This window comes from Myodes glareolus, chromosome 15, assembly GCF_982192425.1.
Source record: "Myodes glareolus chromosome 15, mMyoGla1.1, whole genome shotgun sequence".
Lineage (NCBI taxonomy): Eukaryota > Metazoa > Chordata > Mammalia > Rodentia > Cricetidae > Myodes > Myodes glareolus.
Window position 1 is genome coordinate 75024276 of NC_142040.1, and position 27530 is coordinate 75051805.

Consider the following 27530-nt stretch of genomic DNA (forward strand, 5'->3'; position numbering starts at 1 on the left):
CCCAGTTCCCGTGTTCATGAGTCAGGGATGTAAGGTGTGCAACACTGTACCCAGTTCCCGTGTCCATGAGTCAGGGATATAAGGTGTGCATCATTATACCCAGTTCCCGTGTCCATGAGTCAGGGATGTAAGGTGTGCATCATTGTACCCAGTACCTGTGTCTTCTTAAATTCCTTTTCAAGTATTTTCTTTTCAGTTCTCAATTGCTTGAAGTCCTGAGTTTGCTTGACAGCAGCCTCTATGTGTAATAGATACAGCACAGCAACAGAAAAAGTGGAGAGTTAGTGATCCGATCCTGTGTGAGCGAGTGCCAGCTTTTTTGCTTTCCTCAAACTGGACACATGTCACAGACAGGTACACATGTCATGAAGCTACAGAGCTGACTAAGGCTGTGAGGGTCCTTCCCACACCTGACACGGCAACTCCAAATCCATCCATGCTACACTCTGGCTGAGACAATGTGCAGACGTCTAAACTGTGCGCACATCATTCATTCCTTTTGGGATGGAAAGCACCAGACGATGCTCACCCCAGTAAGAATCTGTGCAGAGCTGACATCTCAGGGAAGCCAAGTCCCACCAGACACCAGTAACATTCTTTTCTCACTGAGTTTGGCTGTACTCACTTTCAGTATGTCCTATCAATTCCTAGGGAAAATTACGTCTGAGACACTAAAGGTAAAGGCCATATTTGACTTCACAGAAGGTTCTTCTCAAAGTTGCATACAGTCTCTTAGGCATTCCACTTATCTCCACATACAAGAGAGGACAGGCTGAGAGCACAGCCATGTGCTGGGGGCCTGTCAGTATTCATGAAATAGATATCATCCAACCATCTGTAGAGTTCATATGTAAACTGAGGATAAGAATACCTCATCATTCTTGTTCTATATGCTCCCATGCAACTAATTTTGCGCTCCTAGGTTCACCGCTTACATGGAAACACCTCACGCTGAGGCAGAGCACAGCCACTGTGGTGCTGGAGTCCATGGAGCAGACACCTGGACTCCATGCTGGGCAGTCAGTGACAACACAGCCGTCACCTGTGCCGGAGTCCACTCATAAGAAACTGTAAACAAAATGGACATCCCACTCCTACCTAGCTGACTTTTGAAAGCAGCACTGACCGAAATGTAAGGACAGCACAGATCCCAGTGCACCCATCTGTATTCTGCCTACTTAGAAACAAGAAGCCCCAAATGCAGGAGGGGTATGGGAAGATCAGTGTGGGGCGCTTCATAGAAATCTGTGTATGTGAATGTGTGCGTGCGTGCGTGCGTGTGTGTGTGTGTGTGAGAGAGAGAGAAAGAGAGAGAGAGAGAGAGAGAGAGAGAGAGAGAGTGTGTGTGTGTGTGTGTGAGAGAGAGAGAGAGAGAGAGAGAGAGAGAGAACTATTTATGTACATCAATTCCTTGACATTAACTTGGCACAGGCTAGAGTCATTTGAAAGGAGGGAACTTCAGCTGAGGAAATGCCTCCATAGTTCAGGCTGTAGGCAAACCTGTAAGGCATTTTCTTAATTAGCAACTGATGCAGGAGGGCCCAGCCCGCTGTGGGCAGTGTCATCTCTGGTCTGGTGGTCCTGGGTTCTATAAGAAAGCAGGCTGACCAAGCCACAAAGAGCAAGCCAGTAAGCAGCCCCCCTCCCAGGCCTCTACATCAGCTCCTGCCTCCAGGTTCCTGCCTTGGTGCCTCTCAATGGGTTCTGATATACAAACCGAGTACAGCCTTCCTCCTCACAGTGCTCTGGACATGTTCTCTATCACAGCAATGGAAACACTGACTAAGACAACACAAATGTGGGCACCTGTTCTAGTAACCACCAATTTCAACTGGGAGTAGAAGGAACAGAAATACAAAATCCACCTTCCAACATTGAACCACCGCATTTTCTTCCATGCTGCCTGCCTACAGCAAAGGTTACAGAGGAAGGAGCGGATGTGAGCAGCAGCTCACGCATCTCCACACACCGAGCTGACAGCTGAGTGAGGGGCATACCCACCGACACTCACAGCTCACACTTACCAGGGTTTGTACAAGGCATGGCTCTGGCCAGCAAACAACAGGGACACTTACCTTCCAGTTTCTTCACCTTAGCTTCTAGCTTCTTCTTCCTAATAATAAGACCTTGTCAGTTAGACGGCAAAAGAAATTACAGCTCATCACACATGATGTATACAGGAGACTTTCCCTCATAGCAGTACCACATGTCAGCCACATGGGCTCATGGTAGAAGCGCCTGGGAAAGAGCGCCACGCCACTTACTGCGCAGTGTTCCTAAAACGGGCTTTAGAGCCTGGCTAGGAGTCTGTGCCACACACACATGTGAGGCCCCTCCTCCAGCAGTGAGTGTCACTTGTGGGCTGTGTCCAGATGACCTCCCACCCGTCCTGCACCTAACCCACCAGCTCTCTGAGGAGTGTGCAGTGAGCAAGGGAGGCAGCAGGTGGAGGCTTCTCTTGCTCTAAGATGGACTTCTGAGAGACAGAAGGCAGCAAGCTCAGAAAGGTCTGACACACTGCCATGTCAGTCCCAGCAACCAGTGGCTCACACGCTCCACAAGTGTGTCTGCGCAGTGAGGCCCAGGTCCCATTCACTAATGGTAACAAAGGCAGTTGAGAGCGAGAGACTAACACAATGCCTGTGAAGGGCTGGTACATGGACAGGGGGCCCACGACTCTGTCTGGACACACAGGCACAGGGGCAGCTCACGTGTGATAATCAGGCACGCTCAATACCTCTCTGTGCATTCCTTCAGCACCAGACGGCCTTAGTAACAGTGAAAACTGGGGCTGAGAGTTCGCCCGAGTCTGCACAGCTAATTAATTCCAACAATGGACAGAAAGAGGAAGAAGGAAAACACTCTCATTCACAAATGTTCCCGTCTCAAAGACGAACGCCCCGTGTCAGAGTAAACCACTTACTGGGCGTCGGTTCTCAAGCATTCTTCCTTCACTCGAGCGTATTCCTGGTGAGTGTCCTGATACAGCTTCAGAGAACTCTAACAAGGAAACAGGAAACGTAAGTATAGCCCCAAATCCACTGGCTGCCACTGACCATGGTCCTCATTCATTTTATAAAAAGCTCAAATCTCATCTAGTAGCACAACACCAAACCAGTGCACAGCCAGAATTGTCAGCAAGGTCCAGAAGTCATTCAGCATCTTCACAAGTAGGGTAGTTCCCCAACAGACAGCTGATAGAACAGCCAGACAAATCTACACAGTTTCAATCTGCACACCACACTGCTGGCTTAAGTACCACACAGCTAGTATGTTCATGTCAGCAATTATAGTAACAGGATCTAAGCTGGCATAAGGCTCAATAAATGTTGTTACTGTCAGGAAAAGGAAACAAGTTGCTGATCAGTATTAAATGGGAAAGTGCATGAACACCGTATCTTCTGCCACGATGACCCACCCTTTGGGCTGGGAAGACACTGTGTCCATGATGCAGTCTGTACCCGGCATTTCTCTGACCTAAGAGCTCTGAGAGATGAGCTTCATCGAGCCCTCTTCACCAAGGACTTGACAGGGTGGCATATTCCTGCAAAACATGGTCACTCAGTGACTAGGAGGGTCTACCACTGAGGCCTGTCTCCAAGGTTCACACTGCCTTGGGGGTATACTACGGACATTATATAACCGCGTGGGTGTACACACACATACACACACACACACACACACACACACACACACGACTGCACACTGATTGACTGTTTAACTTTCGCTACAGTTAAACCATAAAGAACTCTCAGAGAAACAGGAACACTGACATGTACAATCATATAGTACATGGAAAACCAGACAACTACACATCACTAAACCCTAACATGAGGCAGATGGATAATGGACAATAGCAATCTTCTCTGAAAAGAGGCAGAAAGGATACAGGATGGATAATAACCCAGAAAGCTCCACCTCCTCTCAGGCCAGCCACCTAGCTAGGGGCTGCAGCTGCTTCTGCCTATGAACTCCACGGACCCGCTCCTAGGGCTCCTATTAAGGACACACCAAACGTCACACAGGAAAGCTTTTATAGCAGCTTAAGCAGACTGCTACAAAGGGCTTGACCTGGAGAAGACGGCCCATGAGGGGTCAAAGAATCAGTTTCCTATGAAGCATCATCTCCCAAAGCTCCATCTCCCTCAAGTAAAGGAAATGACCAAACACTCACCTGTAAAAACTTGAGATACGAGAACGAAAGTGGCTCTCTGTGGACCTCACGGCCCCGAGAAACCACAGGGACTAAGCACAGTTACTAAAACCGCAAACCAATCTGTCAAGAGCATTCACTCAGAGGACATTTGAACTCTGCCAGAGCAGAGGCAGAGGCCCTGAGAGCTGAGCTAAAGCTAGATCTGCACAAAGGAAATCCAATTCTCCACACACTGTTACACAAGGATCTGATGTCTACGTGTTAGTCCCCACTTAAGTCAAGACAAGTTTTAAATTACTATTATTACAGGGAACACGAAACCACATGCATTCACACATAAGCCTCTCAACACTTCTGCAGCAGCCAGAGCAGGGCTTCCTCCGGCGCTTACGTCCTCTGCTAACATGGAAACGCTCCTGAGTCGCACTTGGTTGGCGCACACGCTCATCCTCACTGGCAAGGACCTCCATAGGAAAGAGGTTCTCCGCACCTTTTTCTCCTCCAGCTCGGCTCTCAGGGATCCCAGCTCCTCTTGGCATTTCTGCAGGGGGGAGATTTTCTGAAGCATCTGCTCCACCTGGTGATGCAGCATAGTGTTCTCCCTGAAAGTGGACAAGGCATCAGCATCACTGAGCAGAAACAGCTGGAGTGCGCTATTAAACCATAAATGAATGTTCCTGTTCACTCTAGCAATCTGAATCCTTTTTATTTTTTAGGCGTAACAAACTTTTTAATGAAACTGTACCTAAAAGCAACATGAGACACTAGTCCAACAGACTTTAGTGCCCCGGAGAGGCCATCTGAAGACAGTCTGAGAGACATCTGGCACAGCCGGTCTTTGTCTCCCCGGCATGTGTTCCAATTAAGTGACAGAGTGATGCTACATCTGATTTATGACCTCATATTGACTTTTAAGTGATAACTGCAATCTAAATGCAATTGTAATGTAAACTAATATAAATGCAACCTGATTTATAACCGCGTGCTGACTTCTAAGTGATAACTGTAGTCAGAGCATAAAACATCATTACAATTTTAGTGGCTTTATTTTGTTATAAACAACACAAGATAAACGGCATTGAACAGTGTAACTGTGTGGGCAACAGAAGCAGACATCAGCTTCAGCTCACAGTGTGGTCAACAGTCACTGAAGCAAACCACAAGGGTTCCATGGGAAGCCTAAACAACAGATACATTTGAGGGATTTGCTAGAACAATGCAAATCTGTTTTTAAGGGGAGCATTCAAAGCAGTTTTTCTGAGGCAGGTCTCCTAGGCTCTGGCCCGCCACAGATGCACCTCTACACCAGAATTCACAGGTGTTGTCAACAGCTATGGAGACAGGCAGCTCACCTTCTTGCAAACTGCAGCTGTAAAACTTGTTAAAGAAAACGTGAACCTTTATGTTCCGCTATTTGTCTGAAGATAAATTCTGTCCTACAAGAACCATGTCCACTTAGGCTGGACCATTAAGCTACACAGCATGCACACACCCATCTCTAACAGTGTTGAGTCTACATTATCCCTCTTACCGACGTATGAGTCTGTGGTGGACTGAATTAAGAATGGCCCCCAGAGGCTCATGGATTTGAATGCTTAGTCACCAGGAAGAGGCACTGTTTAAGGACTAGAAGGATAGGAGGTGTGGTCTTGCTGGAATAGGTGTGGCTTTGTGGAGGAAGTGTGTCACAGGGGTGGGCTTAGAGGTCTAAAGAAGCCCACACTAGGCCCAGCATCCCTTCCCCTGACCTCTCTCTGCCCACAGATTGCTGCAGCACCTGCCTGTATGTGACCCACCATGATGATAAGAGACTAAACCTCAGAAACTGAGAGCAAGTTTCCAATTGAATGTTTTCTTTTTGAAGAGTTGTCCTGATCATGGTGTTTTTTTTTTAACAGCAATAGCAGTGATTAAGACAGAACCAAAGTCAGAACATCTATTTCTCTACTAATCAACTGATTAGAACTACAAGAATTAAGACTGATATAACTGAGGGAAAATACTTATAATTACAACAGAACCCCCAAACTCTCCTTCATTTCCCAGACAGTTCAGCAGACAAAAGTTAGGCATCACTTCTTCTCAAGGTCAGGAAGTGCACACCCCTCCTCCTCAGCCCCGCAGTGGCAGTAACCTCCTGAGGACACACTCCTATCCTCCAGAAGAGGAGCTACACGTGATCCCACCGGGAAGGGGCTATGTTAAAACCCAACACCGGCACCCCAGCAGGACAACTACACTTCTGAGCTGTAACAAATGGATATTTGAGGATAATGCCAAGGGTAAATTAGCTTCCAGAGCTGAAGTCAAATCTCTGCATCTCAAAATAATAACCGCATGTTTCGCCTACTTAAAGGAGCTGCTGGAGATGGGGCAGAGTGATAAGAATAAGCTCACTGCCCTTTCAGATGTCCAGCTCAGATCCCAAAACCTACAGCAGGTGGCCAGCATGGGAGCTGCACTCATGTGCACATGCCCACACAGAGACACATAATTAATCATTTTTAAGAAAATACTTTTATTTCTACTTAAATTTTGATAGGAAACTTTTAGAAAATTGACCATTTCTCTGAAGTGCTGTGAGAATCTCTGCTCCAACCCCGAGCCTCCCGGCCGTACTATTCACCATTAGCGTCTGTGACAACCATTTCTGGAGAGCCCCTATTCAACCGGAGATGCTGTTCCTACAGACCTGTTGTACCTTACACCTCAGCAGAAAATCGCCTGCAGGGATTCTCGGTGACTTTTATTTCAATGGGAAATTCAGGCCCTAACATCACTCAGTCACATGCTTTACAACAGAAGCTCAAATAATCTGTGATCCCACAAGATCAGATGCCACCAACAGCTAAATGGCCTCATCGTACTGCAGAGACCATGGACTCAACCTCTGCAAGAACTGGATCTGCCCCAGTACAGAAAAAGAACCCAGCTCTCCACCAATCTCCACGGGTCTATGCATGCTGATATTTTTTGGGGGAAGGGGGGGATGTTATGTTCTTTAGAGAGAGACTGAACCCCAGGCAGGTGTCACTAGAAGATGTGGCAGGGTCAGCTTTCTCTTGCTGCTAAAACCATCTAACCGTGTTAACTACGCTAAGGTGCTGCTCAGCCCTTGCTGAACCAATGATGTTATTTAAGGCGAGCACTGTCTTACAAATAGAAAATTGCATTATTTGTATGATTTATGGGTGCATACACTAATGCTCTAAAGTAAGAGCAAGATCCATTTCCTAGCCAGTTCAATAACGTTGGTTATTTTTTAGTAGATTAACAGCACCAATCAGCAAGCCCTGCTGCAGCACAATGTTGTACCTACACACTGACATCACACCCCTATACAGGAGGAAAATCCACTCAGTAACAAACTGAAGACCCACAGACAATCAGAATGAGCAACAAAAACAAGAGAGATGCTAGGCTGCCTTCTGTTAGTATCCCCAGTACACACCCATTGCTACTGTACCAAAAGGCCTGTTGGCTGTGCTTGTGAGGAGGGCTTCCACAAAGACAACAGATACTGCCTTTTAAAAAATAATTACTAAAAAGGAGGGCCCTCTTATTTTTTAAGCTATTATATGTAAGTCAGTGCTGATATCCAAAAGAAAAACAAGGGAAGGATATCATCGCATTTCTTCTGGTATTCCGTCAGCAGGTTACTGCAAAAGAGAAAAGAGAGGTTAGGCTGCTCCTGTGTCACTGAGCAAGTACACTACAGAAAACCATGTGCAGATTGTTTTAGACGGCCTTCCTCCTTTGGTCCCCCAAAACAAAACATGCTAGGTTGAAATCATCTTGATTCCTCAATGCACTACACAAGTGCTATGAGCTTTTAATATAAAACATGACATTATCAAGGAATATTAAAAATAATTAAATCTCATTATGCAGCATACAATAATGTGACCCAGAACATAGAATAGTTTCAGAGAGAAAACAGCTTTTAAAATCTAGTTTGGCAAAGATAATTTTCTACTAAAAGCCTGTGAGCCACTAAACAAGCGTTCAGTAGTTCTACACAGCATCACTGGGTTCACTGAAGGTTCCAACCACCACCCACATCAGCCAGCTGGCCTTCCAACATGCAGATATACTTACTCTGTATTAATGATCTTTTGTTTCAAGGCAATTAATGCTTCGACATATTCATTTAAGTTCTGGAAGAAAAACGTTACAGTCAGCCATTTACCTTCCCATGGCCTTTCATCACATGTAACTGTCCTACAGCACAGATACAAGCAGGTGGTTCACAGCACTGCAGGACTCCGCTGCAGTCCCAGCCCCCGCTCTCTGTGCAGTGCCCCTTCACACTGAGGTCAGAGGGCAGTAACAAGTACTGACTGCCTACTACTTAGCAGAAACATAGAAACAGCAACGTAACAAAAACTGAGATAACCTGACAGAGATTACAAGCATTACAGTGGGATCAAGATTAAGTTAGTAACTTTGTGAGGATCTGCATTATACTGCAGGGACCAACCACAAGCTGGTTCCCAGTCCTGTTAGGAAACTGAAGATCAAAGTATTATCTTTTACACTGTTAAACACTATTTGTTTAGATGCTCTCAACAACCAAAACACAGATTTTCTTTTCTTTAGCTTACTTCTTTAGATGTCAGTTTTCCAATCAGTAAAAAATTTCAAGAATAACAGCACTGTCGTAAATATACCACAGTATCTTTTTAGCATCTAATACAGGCAGGTTCACACCAGGAAGTATACCTAACTCTCCTGTCTCAACAGTCAGTCTCTCCAGAGGATCTGGAGAGGACAGTAATATTTACACTCAGAGTGTCTATATCTTTTTTGTAGCTACATGTACATACCAGATAAAACAGATAAAATCCTAGGCTATACTGTGGGACAATGGTCTTGTACCCTGTAAAGATTTGTCACTTGTACTGGTTTAATAAAATGCTTATTGGCCAGTAGTCAAGCAGGAAACACAGGCAGGGCAACCAGAACAGGAGAATTCTGGGAAGAGGAAAGGCTCAGATGCAGAGGAAGCAAGATGAGAATGCCTCGTTGATGAAAGGTAACAAGCCATGTGGCTAACACAGACAAGAGTTATGGGTTAAGATGCAGGAGTTAGGAGTTAGAAGTCTGGGCTAATAGGCCAACCAGTTTATAATTAATGTAGGCCTCTGCGTGTTTCTTTGGGACTGGGAAGGACAGAAGCCTCTGTCAACAAATGATGCCCAACGTGGGACAATTATATCCACATAAAACCTGAGAGGAGCTTAGGAAGGAATTTTAGACACAAAAGAACAGAATTAAGCATGGCTTCTTAGTAGCAACATTTTCTCAGGTGGTCTCTGTTTGCTGGGGCAAGTGCATCTCATTTAAGAGAGGCTTCCTGACTCAGCTTTAGCTGCAAAAACCTTGCAGCTCTTTAAGAGGCCAAGACACCAAACACTTAAATGGTGTTTATGAATAGTCAACAGCATGCTTCTTGGTGGTGGCAGAGACCTTGAAACTTCATAGAGTTATAGCAATAAACATGGCTCCCACCAGTACCTCTGCCATGAAAATAGACTCTAAGAAAGCTAAGGAATGGGGTGGGTCCAGCCATCAAAGTCACAGCTTTAATCCTAGCCATATCGCTTAGCAAATTAAAGACTCATGTGGTCAAAAAAAGAGACAGAGAGAGATACAATAAAGATAGATTCAAACAAAAACAAACTCTAAACAGATAAAATCCTTAAAAAAAAGAAAGAGTAGTTGGGTGTGGTGGCACATACCTTTAGTCCCAGCACTTGGGAGGCAGAACGGGTAGACCTCTGTGAGTTCAAGGACAGCCTGGTCTACACAGTGAGTTCCAGGACAGTGAAAGATACACAGAGAAACCCTGTCTCAAAAAACAAAAAATTAAAAGTAAAAGAAATAGAGTTTAAAATAAAGCCATGTAAAGATGGAAAATACACAGAGAGCCTGGAAACTGTATGTTATTATGTTGTCTTTGAATTGTTTGATGGCTAAGAAAGGAGTAAAAGTTGCTAAAAGATATGTGATTATAAATATAGCTGGATTAATTCAACTAATGTATTTTGAAAATGCTTTGACTTCAAAATATAAGTCAAAAGATATATTATTTTGGAGAAGAGGTTTTGCTTTTGTTTCCAAAAGAAATAAGAAGCTGTGGATTCATTAATGTTAAGAAAAATCAGGTTTGATCAAGGAAGGCCCCTCAAAAAATCTCCAATAGAAGCAGATGGCTAAGATGATCCAACATTTCAGAGCACCTCTGTTGCAGTTTCCTCTGAGTTCTACATCCAGAACAGCCTCAAGAATGCTAGCTGAGATGATCAAGCCTCACAGAATATTCCAGTCAGGACTTGACCATAACTCTAATTTTCTTTTAGGTCATAAGATTATCAGCAGGAAGTCACTTAGAAAATTATTCCCACATTTCCTTCCCCCCCAAAAAAACGGATTATGGATGTTTGTCTTTGTTTAGAGTGTTGTTTACAAGTCGTTATGGATAATGGTCAGAAAAAAAGGCTATCCAAAGGAGATTAGATTTAGAGTTTTTGTTTTGAAAAGAAAAAAGGTGGGGGAAGTACTGTGGGACAATGGTCTTGTACCCTGTAAAGATCTGCCACTTGTATTGGTTTAATAAAATGCTGACTGGCCAGTAGCCAAGCAGGAAGTATAAGCAGGGTAACCAAAATAGGAGAATTCTGGGAAGAAGAAAGGCTCAGTCTGCAGTTGTCACCCAGATACAGAGGAAGTAAGATAAGAATGCCTCACTGATAAAAGGTACCAAGCCAGGTGGCTAACATAAACAAGAATCACAAGTTAACTTAAGATGTAAGAGTTAGTTAATAAAAAGTCTGAGCTACTAGGCAACCAGTTTATAATTAATGTGAGCCTCTGTGTGTTTCTTTGGGACTGAACAGCTGTGGGACTGGGCAGGACAGAAACCTCAGTCAACAAGGTTAAGAACCAATAAAGTGAAAGATTCAGGTCCTCTGCATTCTCCATACAACTTAACTTTTTGTTGCCTTCTCCAGAAGCTCAATATTCCAGTTCTCTTCTGAAGGACACTTGGTCCACTCAGTCATTCCTAACAAAAGCAATGGACTTCCTTGCTTTGCCACAGCTGTGATCTTGGACAGTCTTACCAAGTATTTCTATTAGCATTTATTAATTTTTCTGTGTGTCTCATCCACGTGTGTGTGGATGGTGCCTGTGGCATGCGTGTGGAGGTCAGAGGGTAGTTTTGTGGAGTTGGCTCAGTGGATGGAGCCCAGATTGGTCGGATTGTGTACAAAGCACCATTCCTGGCAGTCATCTCACCAGCCCCTCCCTACTCCTCATCAGTGATGATGAGGAGTCTTTTCAGTCACTTTTGGGCATTCTTTCTTTTTTGTTAACACTTGCTTGGTGCTGCCAATGCATTGTAAGCTACAGTACTTGATAGACAGTAGCATCTCATCACATGTACACATATGCATGCTTGCCTGACACTCACAGGCAACTGGAAATGTCTCAACACTGACTCAACTGAGTATGTCTGAGTATATGCTAAGGCTTTGTTTCCAGAAACAAACTTAGCAGGGTCATTCTCATATGAAATGGGAATTACTTTTTGCTTTACATGCTCTTTTGCCATATTTATGTCTGTAGCTCTTCTAGGATTTATTCTGATACATGCGGACTCCCAAAACTTAAAACAAAAGTTGGCAGATGAACTCTTCAGCAACACCAGCATTGAGCTGCCAAGACTGAAATCTTTCACTATATACTACATACTTTCTACAGGGGCTGCAGGTGTGTGCAGTGGTTTACCACTGTCAGGATGGCTTGTGAACACCACTGAAGCGCAGGAAAGCAGCACCAGCATCTCCCATTTTGACAGGCACTGAACATCATGCACTTAGCAGCAACACATAAGCCATCATGCAGACAGAAGACAGCAAAGAGTCTCTAACACAAGCAAACCTGGCTCACCAGTTCCAAAATGGTGAGAGCATTAGCAGGAAGACATTAACTCAGATGAGGATATGTACCACCTTCATGACATTAGGAGAATGGCATTTAAGATGGCAAAAGTTTACCTCTCCCCCTCTACTCCAAACTCAGACAGAAGTACTGCAGGGATAAAAGCAGCATGTTTATATCCCTGCATATTTATATCCATCTCTAATCTTACAGCTGGTTACCTCTATGTTTTCCTAGAACCGAGTAGCTCCTAGCACCTGCAGGAATGCCATCATTGCTGCTTCTCTTACATTCCTCAAGCAGCTCTTACAGATGTGAAGATTATGACTAATTTGTATTTGTTGACTGCAACAAACGTGTTCATTTTACAATGCCACTTAAATAGATGCAAAAGTTGGCAAACCAGAATGCTCAAGTGAATTCAAGAGTGTCAGCAGTGGACACTCTACATGCCCAAGTGATACCCTTCCACTACTGGGCCCTTGTCTTTCTGAAGTGATGTAGAACAGGCGTGGTCACAGGCACCTGTCTTCAATCAGAACAAGCTCCGTTCAGCCTCCTTCCGTTGTGTAGTAAGACTTCCACCCATACTAAAAGTGCCCGTCATGAGATACACTTAGCATTTATTTAAATATGTGGGTTCCTCCTATTGTCTGTAGTGGATTTCAACAATACACTTCTATAGCTGAAGGAGCTTTAATTACAGATGAAGACATCTGTAAGACATGACAACTTTATTTGAACGCCATGCTGGGTTCAAACCCCCATCCCATGTCAGCTTCTCAGTCACTCTCCTCTTTAAGTGGTACTGTTTTCCGCACTATGTCCAGTAGCCCCAACAATGTCAAGAATGACTTCAAAACCCACCACTCTTTTCCATGAGGCCCATGTGAGCCGCGAAGAGCAGTCTGCTTAGTGTTAGTGGCTGAAGTACTGTCCTCCCCTCAATGGTCCAAAGCTCTAGGCTAACCTCCCCACTACAGCCCTGCCTAGAACCGCTCTGCAGCGTCATCAGGTTAGCACAGTGAGAAACCACAGTGAGTGCTAACCCAGACCCACAGGGTCAGGAAGGAGGAGGAGCACGTGCTTGCATTGCTTTGTTGTAAGCATCTAGAACCACGTGGAAACCACTGTCTCTACACAAAGCACAAGCCAACAAAGTTGAAAGACACACAGAAACAAAAAGGCGGCATGTAAGCTATGTATCAGCTCAGAGTTGACAAGGACAAGGAAGCAGCTGTCTAGGCGGACTGCACAGTCTCAGCGGACTGCTCTATCTGAGTCTTTCTGTAGGTGAAGGAGAATGCAGTTCAAGCAAGAGCCAGATGCAGCCTTTCTGTCAAGTCTTGGGGCCCAGCCCTAGTCTTCCACTCTGAGGGAAAGTGCTCCTTTGCCACCCAGCAGGAAACCTATCTTCTCAAGGTGTCTAATAGACACACATGTGACCACTGCTGACCCAGGATGACCCAAAGCATGGGGCTAGAAAATCTGAGCAAACTAATCTGAAAACAGCTGTGTGTCAACCCAGACCTCTGTCTTCCCGGGAAAAAAAGAGGTAAGATCCAAGTGCTGGTGCTGGCTCTTCCTCCTGAATCAGTAAATGACTGGCCATATCACCACACACCAACCCAGAAGGTCCTGCAGACTCAATCTGCAGCCAGCGTAACCCACCCTACCTCCAGGCTCTTAAGGAAGCACCCAAGATTTCCAAACCTAAACTACAGTAATTGGAGAAAGGGAGACCAGAGCCAGACCTGAAGTAAACAAAAGTGGACAAGAAAACCTCAATAGCACTACAACACTGACATAAATGATGGCGCACTGGAGAAGCCATGTGACAGTCAAAGGGACGAGAGCACTCAGAAAACCAGGTACTAGGACACCTAAACCAGAAAAGAACAGCCCGTGCTGGTGAGGATGTGGGAAACTCGCCCCCATCACAGCTGAGGGGACATGAAGCTGTTGCCACAGGACTAAGCACCACACTCCTGGGCACACACACAGAACAGAAAACAAACGCCATGGCAAGTTCATAGCAGCACTGCTCACACTAGAAACAGAAACGTGAGCTTAAGGCCCAAAGGGTGGGTGATTGAGCCACCCAACGCTGACAAGGAAAAAAGTACTCAGCGACACAACTACCACACGAGTGAACCCTGAGAACTTCACAAACACAGGAGACTCCGCACAATAATCCCAGTTATGTAAACTGTCCATGATAAGCAAACCCATAGACGAGGTCTTCGCAGGAAGTGCAGGGCAGAGGGCGGGAAAGACCGCTAGCCGGGAGAGGCTTCTCTGGGGCAGATGGGAATGTTTCAGGAGGCTGGGGGTAATCACCCAACTGCTAGATGTGTACACCATTGACTAACTGTACACATCAAGAGGATACATTTTACACTGTTTAAGTTACAGCTAAATTACAACCAGGGGAACATAATTACAGACTCAAAAGTTCCAACCACAGAACTCAATGAAAGGTCCCAGAAAAAGCAAAAACAGAGTTGGGAGAAAGAAAAAGACACCCAATTTTGGCGGCAGAGGAAATGGTCCCATAGGCCCAATGATAAACTCTCTGGACAAAACACATGGAAAAGATAGAAAGACACGGGAGATAGTTTCAAGACTTGGACCCCATCCCCAGTTTCCCATTATGTAAGGAAGAGTGCTCCACCAAAGTCCAGCAGAAGGCCTGTGGTTCCCAACAGGACGCTGCCCTTGGAACAGAATTAGGATTTCACAGCAGTGGAGACAGGGCAAAGATCTTATAGAGTCTTACTAGAGGCCAGGGCCCTACAAAGGGAGACTTCCCATTTTGGAAAGAGAACTCAAACTTCTGCCTAAGAAATATTTTCAAATCTGCCAAGTCTCCACAAGCTTCTGCCCTAAGACAGCCTTGCTAGAGGTTAAGAAGATGTGAGCAGGCTCCGCTAAGGGCATGGCATAAGCCAGAGTGAGGGCGGTGGAGCACAGGAAGCAGGGAAACAGCAGAGATCCGGATCAGCAGGAGAGGCGGCAGTGAACCGCCGAGCAGCCCAGGCTGCTCTGAAAGCTGTAGCTCCTGCCTTGGACTTGGGAGTGCTGGGACTACAGGCCACCGTGCCAGGCTGCACTGAAGGGTGCTCAGGCACGGCTGGCAATAGAAATGGCATTCCTCGATTCTTTCTGACGCTGGAATGGTTCTCTCTCCTTTTCTCATTTCCCTCGAGCTCTTTGCTGCTCCATCTGGAACCTTCCCTGCCTTGCTTCCAGATGCTACACTGTGATGTCAAGTACTGTGCCTGAGACAGCAGACAAACCTTAACTCCACATTCATTTGACTCTGCCCTACTGATTCTCATCCCCTCTCTGAGTGGTAGGGCAATTTCTTACCCTCTACCTGCCTCAGTTCTAGACTTCAGGTAGGGAGACCGAAAAACCTAACTCAATAAGACAGATGTCACCAGGATCAGGCACATTAAGTGTTCAGTCCACTGCAATGCAATCTCCAGTATACAGTAAATATTCACATTTAGGATGTAAAGTTGTTAGAGAATTATTGTTGTTATCAATCTTCAAGGTCAACTTGACTAGATTTGGATTAGCTAGGAGATGCACCGCTGAGCGTCTGTGAGGGACTCTCCAGAGAGGTTTAACTATGGGCAGAAGGCCTGGTCTGAATGTGGGCAGCACCATGCCAGGGCTGAATTCCCACACTGAATGAAAAGAATCAAGCATGCTGAGCACCTGCGCTGACCTTCCAACCTCCTCAATGCTGGTGCAGCGTGAGCACGTGCCTCATACTCCTGTTGCCATGCATTCCCCATGGACTGGATCCTCTCAGACATGAGCAAAAACAAGGGCTCCTTAAACTGTTTTTGCTAAGTGTTTTATCACAATAACAAGAAAAACTAAAACTAAAGACTAGTTACTAAACAGGGTATGGTGGTGTATGGCTGTAACCCCTGCATTTGGCAAGTGTTGGCAAGCAGGAGCTTAACTCAGCTCCACAGTGAGTTCCAGAGCAGCCCAGGCCAGTCACACTACACTGTCTAACCAGAACTGACATGCGGCCAGACCTCAACCCCACCAACTGAAGTTCTGCACACCAAGAGGATGGCAGGGATTGAGGAGAAATGAAAAGCCTGAGTGCATCACCCTTAACTTCCAAGATTAAGAGTCAACACAAAATGTCAACAAAAAGAACATGCAACAAGTTTACTAACGAAAGAAGGTTTATTACAAAAATACACATAATGCAAACAATTAAAAATAATGTCTTTTGCAAAGAATATATGGGCAGGGCTGCAGGTTGTCTTAATAGAACATTATATTCAGTTTTCTCTCTCAACTTTGACCACATATAACTCTGGCTTAGAGAAAACAAATGGGGGTGTGGACCTTAAAATCACAAAATATCGTAGAGCAGTGATTCTCAACCTGCGGTCAAACAACCCTTTGATAAGAAAACAGAAAACAGGCATTTACATGCGAGTCATAACAGTAGCAAAATTACAGTTATGAAGTAGCAATAAAATAAATTATGGTTTGGGGTCCCCACAACATGAGGATCTGTATTAAAGGGTCACAGCATTAGGAAGGTTAAGAACCTCTGGCCGAGAGGGAAAGGAGGGCCTTCCAAGTTAACTGTTTCAGGCCCTTCTGCACTACTACCAAAGCCTTAATGAACTCCACCGTCTCCCCAAACCTGATTAATTTTAAATTAAATGTTAAGAAAGCAACAGTAAGCTGGGAAGTAGGGGTGCACACCTTTAATCCCAGTACTCGGGAGGCAGAGGCAGACAGATTTCTGTGAATTCGAGGCCAGCCTGTCTACAAGAGCTGGTTCCAGGACAGGCTCCAAAGCTACAGAGAAACCCTATCTCAAGAAAAGAAAAGAAAGCAAGAGTAAAGAAAATGGTGCAATGTCTTTTGCTCTGCTTCATTTCTTCCATTGCTTTCTCCTGAGCATTTTGCTGTGTAGAAGGATAATGTGTTTATATATTCTGGACTAAGCAGTCATGGAACTGTATAGGCACAGCTTGGAACCAACATCCACAAATAAGAAAATTTCCCTCCACATATTATAAACACTATATGAATAAGGAAAAGAAAACAAAAGCCCAGAAAGGTCGTTTATTTTCTGTTGTATTGTCTCAGTCATCCCCTACATAACTACCAGTCTATTTGATCACTACACCGTAACACGTGTGCAGGTTGGTGTGGGGTCAGACATCCTAGTAGCACCAGTTTATACAGCAATGTTTCCAAATTAACACTTTTTTCTCCTTGTTCAATCCAGATTCGTCTGCATTGTTTAGAACTGAACTCGCTGAACTGTGAGATGGCAGCCGATGATGGGCGGAGGACCCTCTAGGTCCTTCTGATCCACATGCCTGTGTGCAGGTGGGACCCATGCTCAGCAGTTCTAGAGAAGGGAGGGGTGCAATCTGCAGGCTCTCTGACAGTTCTCTCGGCATTTGTGCTGTCTGCTCCGGGACTTTCACCGTGCTGAGGATCCCTTCAGAGAAACACTTCTGACCAGCTTCCTGCTCTGGGGAGTATCTGCAGCTTTTATAAGCAGACAAATCTAACTCAGCAGTACAGAGTCTCAAATGCTTCAAAGAAGATTGGGAAAAGATGTGACTTCCAACAACCAACTCCCCGGCTTAACCTACAATCATGGAACACAGAGCTTGCCTAATTTACACAGTATCACCAGATTTAAGTTCCACATTGTTTTTTGTGACTGCTGAGATTCTGAAACACCTGGATGCTGGGCTACAAATCAGTAACAAAGCCCTCTAATCCAAAGGTCAAGAGTGCTCTGTGAAGTCACAAGATAACCTGGGATGAGGGGAGCACAGCACCTTTAGATACATTTCTAAGGGAGTAGATAAAACGGCAACTGTATCTTCCACTCTAAAGGAAAGAAGGGACAGACAGACAGGAAGACGCTCTGCAAGCAAGGGACTAGTCAGTTCAGAACATGGGCCTGCTACCTTAAGGCTCCGACTCAGAATGAAGGCCCAGCACTGCAGTAGGTGCCACTGTGAGAAAGACTATGTGGACATCCTCCGCAGGACCAAGGAATCTCTGGGTTTAAGCTGCACAAACCAAGCATTTGCTGTGGTCATGTTCCAGTCATTTTTCTCCTCCCAACTGGCCAGTGACCCACTTCCTGTTTAAGTTTCCTTATCTCTTTCCACCCCTCCCAATCCCATGCTCTCTTCTTCAAGGGCCCAGCCCCAGCGGCTGGATTCTCTTCAGATGTTAGTGGTTTTCAGAGCTGAAGTGACTCAAAGGGCTGCCTACACCTCCCAGCCCAGGGAGATTCTTACTGTGAACTCAGCAGCTACAGAAACCTAGAATTCGGCTGCCACTCCCTTCGAAGTGCATTAGGACATTTCAGAGACACTTCATAAACAATCCAAAATGGCTAAAACCATTTTAATGCCATCTTAAAACTCCAGTGCCACATCTCCAACAGCCTCACCACCTTGGCTGGCTTTGTTTCTCCCTTCCATCGCGGTTCACAGCTATTCAAAGACTGAAATCTTGGTACCTTCCACTTCCCCGACAGGAGAACCTGTCTTGCACCCCACATGCAGAGCTTCTTCATTCCCTAGAGCTTTGATCAACTCCGCGCTGTAATACTCTCCCTAGGTTACATTAATGAGAAAATTTACCTTAGTCAAACCCAGCTTCCACTCACTAACTCATCCTGTGCCTTGCACTGGGATTACAGACTTCCATTCTGTACTACACATTTTAAGCTTCCACCTCTCAGGAAATAAGCAGAGACTTCTGGGATGCTCTGTCTGCTAAAGACCCATCTTCCCACACACATTTTGCAAATTAGTGTTCCAGAAAGGGAACTCACAGCATCTCTGAACACTATTGCCCTTAAAAGCCTTTTCAAAAGTTAACTTCCTGTTGTTAGGAGGACAGTTGCGGGATTCTTTTACTCTTGTCTCTGGCCACATTCACACCTCGATGGCAACTGAGCAGGTGTGAACAAGTTCCAAAAGCCCAGCAATTTATGATCTTGCCTCTTAAGAAAAAAATGTTCCCAGACCAGGCCTACAGTGATCTGAAGGAACCTTCCTCAAGCTGCTGTTTGGGGACCAAGAGTGGAACTGTGTCTCGGAGGGAGGGGAAGTGGTGCTCTTGGAAAGTGCTTTTAGGCCCTAGGTCTGAATGTTCCCTACAGTAAGGATGGTAAGATTAGGGATGATTGGCTCAAAAGAACCAGTAAACAGATTCAGGCTGTCAGAGACCACAAGCACCAGGATGCCTCTGCTGATTCAACAGGACAGAAACTCCTGGTGGGCAGTGTGCGGAAGCAGTTCTCAGGAGGGGAAAGAAGCACAGTTCACATGGCTGTCCCATGCAAATACCACCAAGGACTCAGAGACGACAAGTACATACAATCGTGTGTAAAACTCACACAACCAAGGCTCTTCGTGGTGTTCTGACCTTGGCAAACAGCAAACCCTCAGTCACACCGGCTTTCTGGCTATCTTAGTTTGAGATTTTCTTGCTATGAAAGACACAACGACCACAGCAACTCTTTTTAAGAAAACATTTAATTGAATGGCTTGCTTACAGTTTCAGAGGTTCAGTCAAATATTGTCACAGCAAGGAGCCTGGTGGTGTGCAGGCAGGCATAGTGCCGGAGCTAGGACCGCTACATCTTGCACGTAACTGATACACTGGGCAGCATCCTGAGTATATGAAACCTTGAAGTCCACCCCCTCAGTGACACACTTCCAACAGAAGATGCAGCCCAGATTAGAGATGCGCCCTCTAGCCTCAAGGCCTGGATTAAAGGCTTGTGTCCTCCTCCAACAAGGCCACACCTCCTAATAGTGCCACTCTCTATGAGCTTATGGGAGCCAAATACATTCAAACTACCTCACTTGCTGTTCACAAACACACTGGGAAAGCATTTACTTCAGCCCGTGAGGCATCCACTAAGATGTTTGTCTCCAAAGAAACCAAAAGAACTCATTTTCTCACCATTTCACTCTGATATGGTTTTCCAAAAAAACCACAAAATTCCAGCAATCACCATCCTGGTCCTCAACTACTCTCCCCTCTTATTTTTGACTCGATTTGTCACCAATACATTACTTCTAATATAATTTTTCTCTTCTCCTTGCCTTGCTATAAAACAGCAGGGGAAGTAAAAAAAAATTCCTCTGAGTGAATGACCAGGGTCAAAAAAAACCCAAGTATGACGGTCTATTAAAGATGTATGAGCAAGCCATTCAGAATCTTGAGATGGGAGGGGAAGATTATAAGATACCCAACACAATGTGGACTAGCTACAACACGGCCTGACTCGTCGTTTTCTTTATTCAAGAGTGTCAGTCCCATTTCCTATTCCCCAAACAACCAGAATATATAAATCAGCACAACGACTGCATTTTACAATCAAATCAAGTTTCTGTGGATGGCTACCTAATCTGAATCCCGTCCGATCTCATCTCGTCTCACCAGCCATGAGGCGTCCACAGGCTTTGCTCATCAAGCATGTCAGCTCGTTCCCATCACGGAAACAGTCCCACTTGTTAGAACCGATACCCAGAGCTGCTTTTCAACATTCACGTCTGCCACTGCCTCAAAAACTCGGACATCCTGATATCTTCCGTGATTTTCTCCCCAACATCTAAAATCCTGCCATGTGGTACTTGTACATGCTCATCTTACTCGTGTTCACCTGGCTCACCAGAACGTGGTCAGTGCCTAGAACACGAGGTGAAGACGGGATGAGATGAATGGGGCAAGAAGAATGAGGTGAACTGGGACTATGCCCATTACGTCAGGAAACCAGCCCCACAACTCATCTGCAGCGAGCCACTGCTGAGAACAGAGCATACCACTGTAACAAACTACCGACGCGTACACATCTTCGTGGGATTTGAACCAGACAACACGTCACTTAGCAAAAGCTACGCTTGATGGTGCTTTAACCGATAGGCATAAGCTGAAATGCAGCTCCCGAACAGGCAACATAAAACATAAAAGCCTTATCTTCGAGTAACAAATAATCAGTGCGAGAAGGCCTTCCCCCGCCCCAGAGAGGAAGACTCCGTCTGCACTTAAGGTGACCCACCAACCCAACTCAGCCCTGCAAACCCTGAATCTGAGCAGGGGAGGAATGGGCCCTGCAGAGCACGCTTGCTCCTGTCTACCACCAGCATTGCACCAGGTGAATCAACTCTGGAGTCCGTGACTAAACAAAGCACAGGGGCACCTGCTCCCAAGAGAGCGCAAAAGGGTCGGCCAGGGATCCTCGTACCTGCTGCAGGGAGGCGCAGCCCTGACACCGCGCGAGGTCGGCTGGCCCGGGAGCCGCTGGGTGCGTCTCGCCGGGCATCATGGTGCTGCGGCCCGGCCTGCAGGGCGCGCGCTCAGGGGCCCGCTGCCTCGGCCCTGCACCGCCGCCCCGGCCACCTCCAGCCTGGCCGCTTCCCGCCGGGCGCGGGCAGGTCCATGCGTGCTCCGAGGTCCCCGTGGAGGCGGCTTGAGACCAGCGTTGCAGCCCAGGGCACTGGGGAACGGCGCAGCCCGCAGGGCCCAAGCGCGACGACAGCAGACCAGGTCCCCGCCCCACCCGGCCACGCCCCTTCTCTGGGCTGCCCGCGGCGCCGCCTGAACGGAAAGTAGGCGCGGGGCGGCGCCAAGGACAAAGCCCTAGGGCGTGTCCTGGGAGAGCCGAGCAAGATCTACGCCCTGCCTCTGAGATTGGTCGGTCCTCTCCTGCCCGCCTTTACAGGCCCTGTGTAGACACCTAAGTGCCTTCCGCCTCTAAGGGGCGGGTCCTGTGATGCCATTAGGTCGCAGCCTTCCGAAGGAGGACCCTAGGCTAGGGCAGGGTCGTGCAACCCTGCTGCCCCGCTAGTCTCGGGGGGGGGGGGGGGGGGGGGGGAGGACGGACTACAATTCCCGGAGTGCCTCGCGGCAGGCGGGCCCGAACGCCCGCTAAGCTAACCTCCCCAGCCCCGTGCACCTAGGAGAAGAGCCCTACATCCGATCTGTGGGTTGTGTCTGCACACAGCCAGCCCCCCCGCAACCTCTCTGAGCGGCTTCCCAGACACCATCAAGCTTACGCTAGAGAGGGAAAAAAAAGAAATTCTCATTCCGTTCTAAAAGGCGGTTTTCCTTCAGGGTTTGAACTCTCGCTGACCTCTTCACATTGTATCCACCGCCCTCAGAAACTTTCTTTGTTGCTACAAGTATCTATCTACTCGGAAGAGTGGACGCTCCTCATCTTCTGGTTACAAAGTTCCAATTTCTGAGACATTTTAACCATAGTGTTGCATTATTAAGTGAGCACCCAGACTCTGCGGTCCTGTCCTAACTCCCCAGGTGGAAAGCGCAATTGATAACACTCAAACCCCTCACAACCTGTCCCTTTTTAAAATCACCTTCCTTGACATCGAAGAGCCAGATAGATACCCAGAAATGACTATACTTCTTGTCATTGTTGTTTACACCTAAACAAGACAAGCCCATGATCTGATACACCGTACAAAGTCTGTACAGAATGTCCAGGTCTCCTCAGAGGCTGCTGAATAGAGAATGCCTAAGAGGAACACAGTTTTTTAAGGTCCCTGATAAGTAACAAGCTAGGCTTGGCCACCCATCCACCACACGCCAACTCAAGAAGACAATTAATAGTGAGAAGTAGAAAAAGATGTACCCAACTTGGTACATTAGAAAGAAAAGAAACCTGCTAACTACCCCACCGGCAGTCATTACCCAAGGTCCGCAGAAGGACTGTGGTATGGGTTTAGGTTAAAGTAGCAAGCAGGAGACATGCATAGCTAATCAGCCCTGGTCAGGGCGTGGTTCTGCCCTTTATACCAGCATTGTGTTGGCTCCAGCATCTGCTACAAGATGATCTGAAAAGCTGTCAAAACTGTGAGGAAATCTTTGTCTAGATGCAGACTCCCTATCTGGTTGGACCTCAGCTTTAGCCATTGTTTTTCTTCCATCACGGGATTCCTGTGAATGGCTTCAGTGTTCTGGCAATGGGGATGAGGGTGGAGACCCTGGTGCCTCTCAAGAATATTCTCTTACTAGGCAGTTAGTGCAAGGGGATGAGTAGGTGCAGGAGGGAGCCATGTGCCCTGAGAAGCACACATGTCATCCGTTAGAGATGGGAGAGATGGACATGGACCATTCTCACTTCTGACCCATACAGATACATCTTCACAATAATTTCATTTCCCAACTGGATGGGCTTGTGTTTTATTTATTTTATTGCAGTTTGCCTTAGCCGTGAAGACACCAGCATGCTCTCAGTCTTCTGCATTCTGGCAAAAGAGTACACCTTTACAGGGTCCTGAAAAAGAGACTAAGCACTGCTTTCCTGCCACAGCACATTTCCTGAGCTTGCCTCTCCTGAAACACTCTGCCATCAACCTAGGCATGTGGAAGTCTCCCTTGGCCTCACAGGCTCTGCATTTTCTTTCTTTAGCCCTAAGTTAACACTTGTTTCCCTCTTTCCTTCTTGTTGCTTCTTAGTTTCAACAATTTCTTCTATTTTTTTCTTTCTTTCCTTATTTTTTGAGACAGGGTTTCTCTGTGTATCTTTAGCTGTCCTGGAACTTACTCTATAGACCATGCTGGCCTTGAAGTCACAGAAATCCTCTTGCCTCTGCCTTCCTGAGTCCTGGCATTAAAAGTCTGCACCACCATCACCTGGCTCAACTGATTTTTCAAATATCACATCTTGAATTGTGCAGTGATTTTTTTTAACCACAGGATTTACTATGCAGAAACAAAATATTTATCATTCACTGATAGCCCTATTCATCTTGGAAGACAGATAAATACATCTTGCTATGTTTCCGTCACTTCCAAATGCACTGTTGTTTAATTCCCTCTGTGTGCTATTAAAAGAACAGGGATTTATACCACTAGGTAAGTGTCTAGAGGTAGAAACTTGGGGAGCAGTAGGATTAGAGTGGAGCCCCTTGATGGGGGTACAGTAGCTTTGGAAAAAAGAGAGGATGACCAGAGGAGAGACACAGACACACTCCCTGTTTCCTGCCTTGTAGGGCCTCGCCTCAGCCTCCAGGCTTCCCCAGGCCTGAGACCACTGCCAGGTGTTCTCCCTTAGCCTTAGGCTGCTGCATCTGAGAAACCAAACCAGTCCTTTAAATCACTCAGCCTGTGGCCTGTTGTTAGTAACCACAAACAGACTCAGACAATGTGTGGAGGGGATTTCTGGTAGCAAACCTAGCAACATAGGAGTGGCTTAGCATTCGAGTGATAAATTGAGACTGGAAGAAATTTAGAGGAAAAGATATCTTGTAAATTAAGGCAACCTTCCTAATGCTGGGAACTTTTAATACAGTTCCTCATGTTGAGGTAATGCCCAAACCTCAATTTATTTTCATTGTTACTGCATAACTGTAATCTTGTAACTATTATAAATCATAATGTAAATATCTGATATACAGGATAGGCAATGTGCTACCCCTATGAAAGGGTCCTTTGCGCTCCCCCCACCAAAGGGGTTGTGACCCACAGGTTGAGAACTGCTGTTCTAAGTGAACTTTGAGAATGTTCTTGGTGAGGCCTTGGAAGATGAGAGTAAGGAACAACTCCCAGGTGGAAAGGAGGGTCTGCTGGGAGTGGGACTAAAGGTCATCCTCACCCTTGTTACAAAGTCACCATTGTTGCAACATCACCATTGTTACAACCTCCCCAGTAACTTAGTAACAGGACCAATATCCCGAGGCTCCTGAAGCGGTGCCTAGGGGATTTCAAAACAAAGCATTTAAGTCCTGCCATGGGTCATACTGGCTACTTTTAGCTAGAGTCGAAGTGAGATTGTCGATTGCCAGGGATGGAGTGGAAAGGTTACAAACGGAGGGAATCCACAAAGAATCAGAGGCCAGCAACCACAGGACCAGGGCGTGGTCAGGCTGAGGAGCAAGCCTGGTGCAATCTCCGCCTTGCTACCCAGGGAATCTTGGGTTCATTTTCCTGCATTCAGCAGCAAAACACCCCACAGCAACTGCAACCAGTGTGCATACTTCGGTGTTTGGAGTGAGAGACCTGGAGAAATGTCTAAGAGTAGATATGGCCACCAGAGTAGAGCCCTGAGATGATCATTTGTGGCTTTGGAAAGAGACAGACATTTGCTTCCTGCCATATGGTACCACATACTGATATCCTTACCTGGCCTTAGATTTACAGACCCATAAACAGAATAAATCTATTTTTAAGTCTTACCCAGCTGTTGAAATATGGCATTAGTATAAAAAAAAAACAGCCCAAGACCTATTTCAACATCCTCAAAGAAAGAAAAAATAGCACTAAACTGCGATCATGGCATGAGTTCCGATACCCAGTGTGGTAGTGTGAATAGATTAGGCCCCCATAAGCTCATAGAGAGTGGCGCGATTAAGAGGTATGCCCTTGTTGGAGAGAGTGTGGTCTTGTTGGAGGAGGCTGGATTCAGACCTTGAGGCTGGAGGGCACACCCATGATCCTGGTGCCTCTTCATAGCAATAGTAAACCCTAACTAAACTAAGACACTCCACATCCAAATAAAAAGCAAAATGCAGCATGCATCTGGAAGGAAGAGACTAAAGGATCCCTTGGCATGCTGGCAGCTAATCTAGTGGGGCATAGACACTTTAGGTCCCATGGGAGATGCAAAAAATGAAGCTGGAGAGAACTGGAGGAGTCAACCTAAATCCTGCCCATCACACATGTGCACACTTGCTTACGTACCGGTCCCCACACAGTTTCATAGATACATGTATGCATGTATACGTGCATGTGCATGAATGCATATGCAAACACACACCCAAAGACAGATAGATGGGGGGGAAGCAAAGAGAAGAGAGCTGTCAGGCTTTCAAGAACTGTTTCGCTGTTGGAATGTCCTCAGCCCTGGTGGGGTACCTGAATTCCAGCTTTGACTCCAGGAGACTCCCTGTCCTGTCAAGCCCCACCAGCCATTATGAGAATCCACCTAAAGGCCTCCATTCTCACCTCACCCCTTCTCTACCTTCAGACACATGCATAGCATCCAGGAAGCAAAGCTTTGGAAGCTGGTATGATCAGCAGGCAGTTGGCTTCCTGACTGAGCGACATGTCTCAGCTGGCATGGCTGACAGATTAGGTTGAGAAACAAAGGAATATGCCCCCACGAGAAGCTACTCATTATTTTGAAGTCATTCTATTTTGCTTTATGAGAAGATATATTTTGGGTTGAGAGAGCTCAGTCATCGAAGGGCTTGCTGCTCAGGACCTGAAGAGATTCCCAGAGTCCACATTTAAATGATAAACACACAAAGAAAGCAGCCACGTTTCTAACCTCAGATCTGGGGAAGCAGAGGCAGTAGGTCACTGAAGCTTTCTAGCCAGGTAGAGTAGCATATTGGTGACCGGCAGGCCAGTGAGAGGCTCTGCCTCCCAAACAAGGTGGATGGTACCTCAAGAATGAATGAGACTGGAGAATGCCCTCGGCCTCCACATGCATGCTCATGCAGCTGTGTTTTCACCCTGGCACAAACACACAAGGAAAAGAGGGTCTTCTGTTTGATCAGCTTTCCAAAAGCAGGATGAATTTTATTATGAATTTTAAATCCCCCCAACCACTCCGAAGAGCCTGTAGGTCATATCTTCTGATAGTGTGAATTTCTCTGGGAGGTAATGTTAGTATCTGACCACCAGGTGGCCATCTTTCCCTGCGAGTGTTTTAAATAGAGACTCCTTCCAATAGCCTTTAGGAGCTCCTTATGGAGGTGGCCTTTATAACCTCCTACAGAAGCAGGGTCTGTAGAAGTGACCTAGTTCTACACCTGTAAGTCCACTCTGCCTGGTCCTAAAGGTCGTTCTCCCATTTCTGGAATACATCTGTCTTGACAGTGGGCAGCAGGTGTCCCTAGAGGAGAGTGGTTCCAAACCTCAGCTCTACCCTTCAGAATGGGTCAAGTCAGAGGACAAACACAGTTCTGGGGACAATTCCTGTCTCACTCAAAGAACAGCAATGCCTCCTCTGTTTTAAATCAGTCTTGGCCTAGACAGAATGCAAAACTGACAGACGGGAAAGTAGAAATGAGACCGGCTCACACGCCGCTGTGCTCTGACCCAGGTAGGACCTCTGTGTTGCCTTGTGCTTACATGGTGATTATAATGACCTTTCATGTGGAGGAAGGCAGACCTAGAGGGCACAAAGGCTAGCATGGGAGCCCTCTAGATGAGGATATGAACGGGAGGTGGCTGTGCTTGTGGGAACCAGGTGCACACACGGAATGAGCTACATTTTCACAACGTTGGGACAACGAGGGCAGGATTCTGTGTACTACAATAGACCACAGAGCAGCGTAGATGTAAGAGAACACCAAGAGGTAGGAAATGGGGCTGGCAAATGTTCTGTATCAGTCAGGGCCAAGGTGGGGTTTGCACCTCTTCG

The 27530-nt window shown here is 46.3% G+C and overlaps 1 protein-coding gene across 2 annotated transcripts in view; it reads right to left on the minus strand.

The window, feature by feature from the left end:
* The window catches only part of Ice1 (interactor of little elongation complex ELL subunit 1), a 50032-nt gene extending 28351 nt beyond the window's left edge, over positions 1 to 21681 (minus strand). Inside the window, exons 1-8 of one of the 2 annotated variants that reach the window (XM_087897022.1) lie at positions 21387 to 21679; positions 8255 to 8313; positions 7780 to 7815; positions 5509 to 5526; positions 4647 to 4758; positions 2924 to 3000; positions 2076 to 2113; positions 156 to 238 (exon numbers count right to left, since the gene is read on the minus strand). In XM_087897022.1, coding sequence (XP_087753148.1) covers positions 156 to 238; positions 2076 to 2113; positions 2924 to 3000; positions 4647 to 4758; positions 5509 to 5526; positions 7780 to 7815; positions 8255 to 8313; positions 21387 to 21467 — 504 coding nt within the window. In that variant the 5' untranslated portion in view covers positions 21468 to 21679. Of the gene's footprint in view, positions 1 to 155; positions 239 to 2075; positions 2114 to 2923; positions 3001 to 4646; positions 4759 to 5508; positions 5527 to 7779; positions 7816 to 8254; positions 8314 to 21386 lie in introns of both variants that reach the window. The other variant, XM_087897023.1, reaches the window with a different exon arrangement.
* Positions 21682 to 27530: the final 5849 nt, after the last annotated feature.